The 12,064-nt window shown below is 48.6% G+C and overlaps 1 protein-coding gene across 1 annotated transcript in view; it reads left to right on the forward strand.

The window, feature by feature from the left end:
• Positions 1–12,064, forward strand: part of CREG2 (cellular repressor of E1A stimulated genes 2) — a 59,588-nt gene that overhangs the window by 45,780 nt on the left and 1,744 nt on the right. The window contains exon 3 of the mRNA XM_063953444.1: positions 4,510–4,623. Within this exon, the coding sequence (XP_063809514.1) occupies positions 4,510–4,623 (114 nt within the window). The remainder of the gene's footprint in view (positions 1–4,509; positions 4,624–12,064) is intronic.

The following is a 12,064-nucleotide window of genomic DNA, read 5'->3' on the forward strand; positions in this document are numbered from 1 at the left end:
TTGAATCCTGGGTCAGTGGCAGCGTTAGCGGATTGGACCTGTTTACTACATGGGGAGAGGCGGAGCGGAGATGAGCTCATCTCCCAGCGCCGCCTCCTCCCCCGCTGCCGACTCCGCCCCCCACCGCTATGGCTAACCGACCCAGTTTATTGCTGGGTCGGAAAGCCAGCGCAGAGGCTCCAATGCCAGATCCCACCGGGAAAGGACCCGTTTCCAATTCCCGGGTGGGATCCGGCATTGGTGATCTGAAAGGGGTATTACAGTATGTGTTAAATGAAGGCAATGAAAGATGATTTAAAACAATATTTCTCTAACGTCCTAAGTGGATGCTGGGGACTCCGTAAGGACCATGGGGAATAGCGGCTCCGCAGGAGACTGGGCACATCTAAAGAAAGCTTTAGGACTATCTGGTGTGCACTGGCTCCTCCCCCTATGACCCTCCTCCAAGCCTCAGTTAGATCTCTGTGCCCGAACGAGAAGGGTGCACACTAGGGGCTCTCCTGAGCTTCTTAGTGAAAGTTTTAGATTAGGTTTTTTATTTTCAGTGAGACCTGCTGGCAACAGGCTCACTGCATCGAGGGACTAAGGGGAGAAGAAGCGAACTCACCTGCGTGCAGAGTGGATTGGGCTTCTTAGGCTACTGGACATTAGCTCCAGAGGGACGATCACAGGCCCAGCTTGGATGGGTCCCAAGCACACTGGCGCCATTTTCCCTCACAGCTCCGTTGGAGGGAAGCTCCCTGTCTCTCCCCTGCAGTCACTACACTACAGAAATGGTTAAAAAAAGAGAGGGGGGCACTAATTAGGCGCAGTATTAACTATACAGCAGCTATAAGGGGAAAAACACTTATATAAGGTTATCCCTGTATATATATAGCGCTCTGGTGTGTGCTGGCAAACTCTCCCTCTGTCTCCCCAAAGGGCTAGTGGGGTCCTGTCCTCTATCAGAGCATTCCCTGTGTGTGTGCTGTATGTCGGTACTTTTGTGTCGACATGTATGAGGAGAAAAATGATGTGGAGACGGAGCAGATTGCCTGTAATAGTGATGTCACCCCCTAGGGGGTCGACACCTGAGTGGATGAACTGTTGGAAGGAATTACGTGACAGTGTCAGCTCTGTATAAAAGACAGTGGTTGACATGAGACAGCCGGCTACTCAGCTTGTGCCTGTCCAGACGTCTCATAGGCCGTCAGGGGCTCTAAAGCGCCCGTTACCTCAGATGGCAGATATAGACGCCGACACGGATACTGACTCCAGTGTCGACGGTGAAGAGACGAATGTGACTTCCAGTAGGGCCACACGTTACATGATTGAGGCAATGAAAAATGTTTTACACATTTCTGATAATACGAGTACCACCAAAAAAGGGGTATTATGTTCGGTGAGGAAAAACTACCTGTAGTTTTCCTGAATCTGAGAAATTAAATGAGGTGTGTGATGATGCGTGGGTTTGCCCCGATAACAACGGATAATTTCTAAAATGTTATTGGCATTATATCCTTTCCCGCCAGAGGTTAGGGTGCGTTGGGAAATACCCCCTAGGGGGGATAAAGCGCTCACACGCTTGTAAGGGCTCTACCTTCGCCTGAGATGGCCGCCCTTAAGGATCCTGCTGATAGAAAGCAGGAGGGTATCCTAAAAGGTATTTACACACATACTGGTGTTATACTGCGACCAGCAATCGCCTCAGCCTGGATGTGCAGTGCTGGGTTGGCGTGGTCGGATTCCCTGACTGAAAATATTGATACCCTAGATAGGGACAGTATATTTTTGCCTATAGAGCATTTAAAAGATGCATTTTTATATATGCGTGATGCACAGCGGAATATTTGCCGACTGGCATCAAGTCTAAGCGCGTTGTCCATTTCTACCAGTAGAGGGTTATGGACACGTCAGTGGTCAGGTGATGCGTATTCCAAACGGCATTTGGAAGTATTGCTTTATTAAGGGAGGAGTTATTTGGGGTCGGTCTTTCAGACCTGGTGGCCACGGCAACAGCTGGGAATTCCACGTTTGTACCCCAGGTCGCCTCTCAACATGAGAAGACGCCGTATTATCAGGCGCAGTCTTTTCGTGGACAAGCGGGCAAAAGGTTCCTCATTTCTGCCCCGTGACAGAGGGAGAGGAAAAAGGCTGCAGAAATCAGCCAGTTCCCAGGAACAGAAACCCTCTCCCGCCTCTGCCAAGCCCTCAGTATACGCTGGGGCTTTACAAGCAGAATCAGGCACGGTGGGGGGCCCGTCTCAATGAATTTCAGCGCGCAGTGGGCTCACTCGCAAGTAGACCCCTGGATCCTTCAGGTGATATCTCAGGGGTACAAATTAGAATTCGAGACGTCTCCCCCTCGCCGTTTCCTAAAGTCGGCTTTACCGATGTCTCCTTCTGACAGGGAGACAGTTTTGGAAGCCATTCACAAGCTGTATTCCCAGCAGGTGATAATCAAGATACCCCTCCTGCAACAGGGAACGGGGTATTATTCCACACTGTTGTGGTACCGAAGCCGGACGGCTCGGTGAGACCGATTCTAAATCTAAAATCTTTGAACACTTACGTACAGAGGTTCAAATTCAAGATTGAGTCACTCAGAGCAGTGATTGCGAACCTGGAAGAAGGGGACTACATGATGTCTCGGGACATCAAGGATGCTTACCTTCATGTCAAAATTTACCCTTCTCACCAAGGGTACCTCAGGTTTATGGTACAGAACTGTCACTATCAGTTCAGACGCTGCCGTATGGATGGTACACGGCACCCCGGGTCTTTACCAAGGTAATGGCCGAAATGATGATATTCCTTCGAAGGAAGTGAATTTTAGTTATCCCTTCCTTGGACAATTCCCTGATAAGGGTAAGATCCAGGAAACAGTTGGAGGTCGGTGTAGCACTATCTCAGGTAGTGTTGCGGCAGCACGATTGGATTCTCAATATTCCAAAATCGCACCTGGTTCTGCGTTTGACGGCATGGCGGTTGAACGCCGGATCCTGAAGGAAAAAAGGCATTCCGGATGAAGTCATCCCTATCCTGATCAAAGCCAGGAAGGATGTAACCGCAAAAACATTATCACCGCAATTGGCGAAAATATGTTGCGTGGTGCGAGGCCAGTAAGGCCCGACAGAGGAAATTCAACTGGGTCGATTCCTACATTTCCTGCAAACAGGAGTGTCTATGGGCCTGAAATTGGGGTCCATTAAGGTTCAAATTTCGGCCCTGTCAATTTTCTTCCAAAAAGAACTAGCTTCAGTCCCTGAAGTTCAGACGTTTGTAAAAGGGGTACTGCATATACAGCCTCCTTTTGTGCCTCCAGTGGCACTTGGGATCTCAATGTAGTTTTGGGTTCCAAAAGTCACATTGGTTTGAACCACTTAAATCTGTGGAGTTAAAATATCTCACATGGAAAGTGGTCATGCTGTTGGCCCTGGCCTGGGCCAGGCGCGTGTCAGAATTGGCGGCTTTATCCTGAAAAAGCCCTTATCTGATTTTCCATTCGGACAGGGCGGAATTGAGGACTCGTCCTCAGTTTCTCCCCAAGGTGGTTTCAGCGTCTCACCTGAACCAACCTATTGGTGGTGCCTGCGGCTACTAGGGACTTGGAGGCCTCCAAGTTGCTAGACGTTGTCAGTGCCCTGAAAATATGTTTCCAGGACGGCTGGAGTCAGGAAATCTGACTCGCTGTTTATCCTGTGTGCACCCAACAAGCTGGGTGCTCCTGCTTCTAAGCAGACTATTGCTCGTTGGATTTGTAGTACAATTCAGCTTGCACATTCTGTGGCAGGCCTGCCACAGCCAAAAATCTGTAAATGCCCACTCCACAAGGAAGGTGGGCTCATCTTGGGCGGCTGCCCGAGGGGTCTCGGCTTTACAACTTTGCCGAGCAGCTACTTGGTCAGGAGCAAATACGTTTGTAAAATTCTACAAAATTGATATCCTGGCTGAGGAGGACCTGGAGTTCTCTCATTTGGTGCTGCAGAGTCATCCGCACTCTCCCGCCCGTTTGGGAGCTTTGGTATAATCCCCATGGTCCTTACGGAGTCCCCAGCATCCACTTAGGACGTTAGAGAAAATAAGAATTTACTTACCGATAATTCTATTTCATCCCAAGTGCGGATTGTCTGCAATACTTGTACATAGTTATTGTTACAAAAATCGGGTTATTATTGTTGTGAGCCATCTTTCAGAGGCTCCTCTGTTATCATGCTGTTAACTGGGTTCAGATCACAGGTTATACGGTGTGATTGGTGTGGCTGGTATGAGTCTTACCCGGGATTCAAAATCCTTCCTTATTGTGTACGCTCGTCCGGGCACAGTATCCTAACTGAGGCTTGGAGGAGGGTCATAGGGGGAGGAGCCAGTGCACACCAGATAGTCCTAAAGCTTTCTTTAGATGTGCCCAGTCTCCTGCGGAGCCACTATTCCCCATGGTCCTTACGGAGTCCCCAGCATCCACTACGGACTATGAGAAATAGAATTATCGGTAAGTAAATTCTTATTTTTTTATTTGTTTTTTTACAGAAAGAGTATAACAGACCCACAAGATCCACAATGTGCAGCACTAACGCTGGCAGGTCAGATGGTAAACGTGCTGCCCGGGGGAGCAGATTTTGCGAAGAAAGCGCTGTTTTCCAGGTACTATGTGATATGCAGCCAAGGTTTTGCAGTATGTTTTTACATCTGAAAGAGCAAAGTGATGCTGAGTGTACACTGAGCGATTTGTTCCCCGACGGGCTGACATATCGGATAATGGGTACACATTAAAATGAAGTATGAAGGGCAGAACGATATGTCTCCATGGAACTAGGTCACTAGCATTATCACAAGGTTGGCCGTGCAGCAGGGCAAACCGGGAGATGACGCTAGCGACCACGGGCACCCCTGTATTGGGCATAAATACTGATACCCAATTACTGAACGATATGTCTGATACGTTGTTCCGATTCATCGGGAAACAACGTATCGCTCCAGTATGTACCCAGCTTAAGGAATATTTCTGTTATTCTGTATTACATTGTGTCAGTTTCCAGCAGCCTGTATTATTTGCTAAAGTATTGTACTGGCGGAAAATATTGGGGCCAATGCAGATAAGTAAATTGGGTGCACATTGCTTAAATGAAGCACGCAAAGAAAATCGTATATTCAGCCATATACAGTGCTGTACGCATTTCTAGATATGTCCGCCTCTGCATATGTACCATTTGTGCCAGGTTTGCTACTAGACATCTTCATTAGCATGCTCTTGCATCTGCCCTATACTGGGTGCAAAAGGTATACCTCCAAAGGCATATTGTGCCCAGGTCTGCATAGGACACATTTGCATGATCATGCCCACACTGAACTTTGCCAACATGGGAAAGCCCTTTAATACCCCAAATGCATATGATTCTGTCCTCTTACACTGTGGCAGCAAATAGCCCTTCTCAACGTGCCAGGTCCCGGGCAACAAAGCAGCACGAGCTTCTTTCTTAGTCACATTATTTATTATTACAACTAGGAGCAACAAAACTACTCTGCTAGATTGCACTGATTGGTGTGTGACTCTTGTATATCTGTGTGTGAATCAGTCTGACTCTGTGTACAAAGTGCAACGATACAGCGGCCGCGGCCTTTCTCACTCCAAGTTCTGTGGTGCATCATCTGTGATTGTACGTGTTTAAAAGTAATTCCTGTATGGCTAAGTCACAGCCCAGCATCTCTTTTATACTGTTAGTGATGTTTCTCTATCGTCCTAGTGGATGCTGGGGTTCCTGAAAGGACCATGGGGAATAGCGGCTCCGCAGGAGACAGGGCACAAAAAGTAAAGCTTTAGGATCAGGTGGTGTGCACTGGCTCCTCCCCCTATGACCCTCCTCCAAGCCAGTTAGATTTTGTGCCCGGCCGAGAAGGGTGCAATCTAGGTGGCTCTCCTAAAGAGCTGCTTAGGAAAGTTTAGCTTAGGTTTTTTATTTTACAGTGAGTCCTGCTGGCAACAGGATCACTGCAACGAGGGACTTAGGGGAGAAGAAGTGAACTCACCTGCGTGCAGGATGGATTGGCTTCTTGGCTACTGGACATCAGCTCCAGAGGGACGATCACAGGTACAGCCTGGATGGTCACCGGAGCCTTGCCGCCGGCCCCCTTGCAGATGCTGAAGTAAGAAGAGGTCCAGAATCGGCGGCAGAAGACTCCTCAGTCTTCTAAAGGTAGCGCACAGCACTGCAGCTGTGCGCCATTTTCCTCTCAGCACACTTCACACGGCAGTCACTGAGGGTGCAGGGCGCTGGGAGGGGGGCGCCCTGGGAGGCAAATGAATACCTATTTTGGCTAAAAATACCTCACATATAGCCTCCGGAGGCTATATGGAGATATTTAACCCCTGCCAGAATCCGTTAAGAGCGGGAGACGAGGCCGCCGAAAAAGGGGCGGGGCCTATCTCCTCAGCACACAGCGCCATTTTCCCTCACAGAAAGGCTGGAGGGAAGGCTCCCAGGCTCTCCCCTGCACTGCACTACAGAAACAGGGTTAAAACAGAGAGGGGGGGCACTCATTTGGCGATATGCTTATATATATATTAAGATGCTATAAGGGAAAACACTTATATAAGGTTGTCCCTATATAATTATAGCGTTTTTGGTGTGTGCTGGCAAACTCTCCCTCTGTCTCTCCAAAGGGCTAGTGGGTCCTGTCCTCTATCAGAGCATTCCCTGTGTGTGTGCTGTGTGTCGGTACGTGTGTGTCGACAGGTAGGAGGACGATGTTGGTGAGGAGGCGGAGCAATTGCCTGTAATGGTGATGTCACTCTCTAGGGAGTCGACACCGGAATGGATGGCTTATTTAGGAAATTACGTGATAATGTCAACACGCTGCAAGGTCGGTTGACGACATGAGACGGCCGACAAACAATTAGTACGGTCCAGACGTCTCAAAAACACCGTCAAGGGTTTTAAAACGCCCGTTTACTTTAGTCGGTCGACACAGACACAGACAGGGACACTGAATCCAGTGTCGACGGTGAATAAACAAACGTATTCCTTATTAGGGCCACACGTTAAAGGCAATGAAGGAGGTGTTACGTATTTCTGATACTACAAGTACCACAAAAGAGGGTATTATGTGGGATGTGAAAAAACTACCATAGTTTTTCCTGAATCAGATAAATTAAATAAAGTGTGTGATGATGCGTGGGTTCCCCCCGATAGAAAATTATGGGCGGTATACCCTTTCCCGCCAGAAGTTAGGGCGCGTTGGGAAACACCCCTTAAGGTGGATAAGGCGCTCACACGCTTATCAAAACAAGTGGCGGTACCGTCTATAGATAGGGCCGTCCTCAAGGACCAGCTGACAAGGCTGGAAAATATAATAAAAAGTATATACACACATACTGGTGTTATACTGCGGCCAGCGATCGCCTCAGCCTGGATGTGCAGAGCTAGGGTGGCTTGGTCGGATTCCCTGACTAAAAATATTGATACCCTTGACAGGGACAGTATTTTATTGACTATAGAGCATTTCTATATATGCGAGATGCACAGAGGGATATTTGCACTCTGGCATCATGAATAAACGCGATGTCCATAACTGCCAGAAGATGTTATGGACACGACAGTGGTCAGGTGATGCAGATTCCAAACGGCACAGTATGGCCGTATAAAGGAAGAGGACTTGTTTGGGGTCGGTCCATCGGACCTGGTGGTCACGGCAACTGCTGGAAAATCCACCGTTTTTTACCCTAAGTCACATCTCTGCAGAAAAAGACACCGTCTTTTCAGCCTCAGTCCTCTCGTCCCTATAAGATCATATCTGCCCAGGGATAGAGGAAAGGGAAGAAGACTGCAACAGGCAGCCTATTCCCAGGAACAGAAGCGTTCCACCGCGTCTGACAAGTTCTCAGCATGGCGCTGAGACCGTACAGGACCCCTGGATCCTACAAGTAGTATCCCGGGGGTACAGATGGGAATGTCGAGACGTTTCCCCTTCGCAGGCTCCTGAAGTCTGCTTTACCAAGTCTCCCTCCGACAAGGAGGTAGTATGGAAAAAAATTCACAAGCTGTGTTCCCAGCAGGTGACAATTAAATTACCCCTCCTACTACAGAAAAGGGGTATTATTCCACACTATATTGTGGTACTGAAGCCAGAAGGCTAGGTGAGACTTATTCTAAAAAATTTTTTTTGAACACTTACAAAGGTTCAAATTAAGATGAAGTCACTCAGAGCAGTGATAACGAACCAGGAAGAAGGGGACTATATAGTGTCCCGGGACATCAGGGATGCTTACCTCTATGTCCCAAATTTGCCCTTCTCACTAAGGGTACCTCAGGTTCGTGGTGCAGAACTGTCACTATCAGTTTCAGACGCTGCCGTTTGGATTGTCCACGGCACCCCGGGGTCTTTACCAAGGTAATGGCCGAATTGATGATTCTTCTTCGAAGAAAAGGCGTCTTAATTATCCCTTACTTGGACGATCTCCTGATAGGGGCATAGTCCAGGGAACAGTTGGAGGTCGGAGTAGCACTATCTCGGATACTGCTACAATCAGCACGGGTGGATTCTAAATATTCCAAAATCGCAGCTGATCCCGACGACACGTCTGCTGTGCCTAGGGATGATTCTGGACACAGTCCAGAAAAAGGTGTTTCTCCCGGAAGAGAAAGCCAGGGAGTTATCCGAGCAAGTCAGGAACCTCCTAAAAACAGTGCATCATTGCACAAGGGTCCTGGTAAAAATGGTGGCTTCCTACGAAGCAATTCCATTCGGCAGATTTCACGTAAGAACTTTTCAGTGGGATCTGCTGGACAAATGGTCCGGATCGCATCTTCAGATGCATCAGCGGATAACCCAATATCCAAGGACAAGGGTGTCTCTCCTGTGGTGGTTATAGAGTGCTCATCTTCTAGAGGGCCGCAGATTCGGCATTCAGGATTGGATGCTGGTAACCACGGAGCCCAGCCTGAGAGGCTGGGGAGCAGTCACACAAGGGAAAAATTTCCAGGGAGTGTGATCAAGTATGGAGACTTTTCTCCACATAAATATACTGGAGCTAAGGGTAAATTTATAATGCTCTAAGCTTAGCAAGACCTCTGCTTCAAGGTCAGCCGGTATTGATCCAGTGGGAAAAACATCACGGCAGTCGCCCACGTAAACAGACAGGGCGACACAAGAAGCAGGAGGGCAATGGCAGAAACTGCAAGGACTTTTCGCTGGGCGGAAAATCATGTGATAACACTGTCAGCAGTTTTTCATCCCGGGAATGGAAACTGGGAAGCAGACTTCCTCAGCACGACCTCCACCCGGGAGAGTGGAAACTTCATTGAGAAGTTTTTTCCACATGATTGTAAACCGTTGGGAAATACCAAAGGTGGACATGATGGCGTCCCGTCTGAACAAAAAACGGGACAGGTATTGCGCCAGGTCAAGGGACCCTCAGGCAATAGATGTGGACGTTCTGGTAACACCGTGGGTGTACCAGTCGGTGTATGTGTTCCCTCCTCTGCTTCTCATACCTAAGGTGCTGAGAATTATAAGACGTAGAGGAGTAAGAACTATACTCATGGCTCCGGATTGGCCAAGAAGGACTTGGTACCCGGAACTTCAAGAGATGCTTACAGAGGTCTTATGGCCTCTGCCGCTAAGAAGGGACTTGCTTCAGCAAGTACCATGTCTGTTCCAAGACTTACCGCAGCTGCGTTTGTCGGCATGGCGATGGAAAGCCGGATCCTAAGGGAAAAAAGGCATTCCGGAAGAGGTCATTCCTACCCTGGTCAAAGCCAGAAAGGAGGTGACCGCACAACATTATCACCACGTGTGGCGAAAATTTGTTGCGTGGTGTGAGGCCAGGAAGGCCCCACAAAGAAATTTCAACTCGGTCGTTTCCTGCATTTCCTGCAAACAGGAGTGTCTATGGGCCTCAAATTGGGGTCCATTAAGGTTCAAATTCGGCCCTGTAAATTTTCTTCCAGAAAGAATTGGCTTCAGTTCCTGAAGTCCAGAAGTTTGTCAAGGGAGTATTGCATATACAAACCCCTTTTTTGTGCCTCCAGTGGCACTGTGGGATCTCAACGTAGTTCTGGGATTTCTCAAATCACATTGGTTTAAAACCAGTCAAATATGTGGATTTGCAGCATCTCACATAAAAAGTGACCATGCTCTTGGCCCTGGCCTGGACCAGGCGAGTGTCAAATTGGTGGTTTTTTCTCAAAAAAGCCCATATCTGTTTGTCCATTCGGACAGGGCAGAGCTGCGGACTCGTCCCCAGTTCTCTCCCTAAGGTGGTGTCAGTGTTTCACCTGAACCAGCTTATTGTGGTGCCTTGCACCTACTAGGGACTTGGAGGACTCCAAGTTGCTAGAAGTTGTCAGGGCCCTGAAAATATATTCCAGGACAGCTGGAGTCAGAAAATCTGACTCGCTGTTTATACTGTATGCACCCAACAAGTTGGGTGCGCCTGCTTCTAAGCAGTCGATTGCTCGTTGGATTTGTAACACAATTCAACTTGCACATTCTGAGGCAGGCCTGCCACAGTCTAAATCGGTAAAGGCCCATTCCACAAGGAAGGTGGGCTCATATTGGGCGGCTGCCCGAGAGGTCTCGGCATTACAACTCTGCCGAGCAGCTACGTGGTCAGGGGAGAACACGTTTGTAAAATTCTACAAATTTGATATCCTGGCAAAAGAGGACCTGGAGTTCTCTCATTCGGTGCTGCAGAGTCATCCGCACTCTCCCGCCCGTTTGGGAGCTTTGGTATAATCCCCATGGTCCTTTCAGGAACCCCAGCATCCACTAGGACGATAGAGAAAATAAGAATTTACTTACCGATAATTCTATTTCTCGGAGTCCGTAGTGGATGCTGGGCGCCCATCCCAAGTGCGGATTATCTGCAATACTTGTACATAGTTACAAAAATCGGGTTATTATTGTTGTGAGCCATCTTTTCAGAGGCTCCGCTGTTATCATACTGTTAACTGGGTTTAGATCACAAGTTGTACGGTGTGATTGGTGTGGCTGGTATGAGTCTTACCCGGGATTCAAAATTCCTCCCTTATTGTGTACGCTCGTCCGGGCACAGTACCTAACTGGCTTGGAGGAGGGTCATAGGGGGAGGAGCCAGTGCACACCACCTGATCCTAAAGCTTTACTTTTTGTGCCCTGTCTCCTGCGGAGCCGCTATTCCCCATGGTCCTTTCAGGAACCCCAGCATCCACTACGGACTCCGAGAAATAGAATTATCGGTAAGTAAATTCTTATTTTTGCTGCATATGCAACGCAAATAAGATGCAAAATTAAAAGAAAAAGACAGTATGCTATGCCTCTCGGAGCGTCTTAGTCTTGCGCCATATGGTGTATACAGGGGCGTCATTTACCTTGGTCTCACCCAGTGCGGTTTGCAGGTGTGCGTGCAATAGGTTCGCACTGTGGCCCTCATTCCGAGTTGTTCGCTCGCTAGCTGCTTTTAGCAGCATTGCAAACGCTAGGCCGCCGCCCTCTGGGAGTGTATCTTAGCTTAGCAGAATAGCGAACGAAAGATTAGCAGAATTGCTACTAAATATTTTCTTGCAGTTTCTGAGTAGCTCCAGACCTACTCCTAGATTGCGATCAGCTCGGTCCGTTTAGTTCCTGGTTTGACGTCACAAACACGCCCTGCGTTCGGCCAGCCACTGCCCCATTTCTCCAGCCACTCCTGCATTTTTACCTGGCACGCCTGCGTTTTTTAGCACACCCCCGGAAAACGCTCAGTTACCACCCAGAAACGCCCCTTTCCTGTCAATCATTTACCGATGAGCAGTGTGACTGAAAAGCGCCGCACAGACAACAGCAAAACAGCTAAGTTTTTAGTTAAATAACTAAGCGCATGCGCTTTGCGTACCATGCGCATGCGCATTTAGCAACAAATGGCAGCATAGCGAAAATCGGCAACGAGTGAACAACTCGGAATGACCACCTGTGTAAAAAAAAAGACATGGCTTCAGGGGAAGGGGCGTGGCTTCATGGGAAGGGGTGTGGCCTTAAGTTCTGACCCCAAGATATGCTAGGCTACCCCCTGGAGAGCAGCCCCTGCAGTGCCACCTCTCAACGGGTGACACCTGGGAACGGCTTGCAT

The sequence above is a fragment of the Pseudophryne corroboree genome, chromosome 2, assembly GCF_028390025.1.
Source record: "Pseudophryne corroboree isolate aPseCor3 chromosome 2, aPseCor3.hap2, whole genome shotgun sequence".
In the NCBI taxonomy this organism is placed as follows: domain Eukaryota; kingdom Metazoa; phylum Chordata; class Amphibia; order Anura; family Myobatrachidae; genus Pseudophryne; species Pseudophryne corroboree.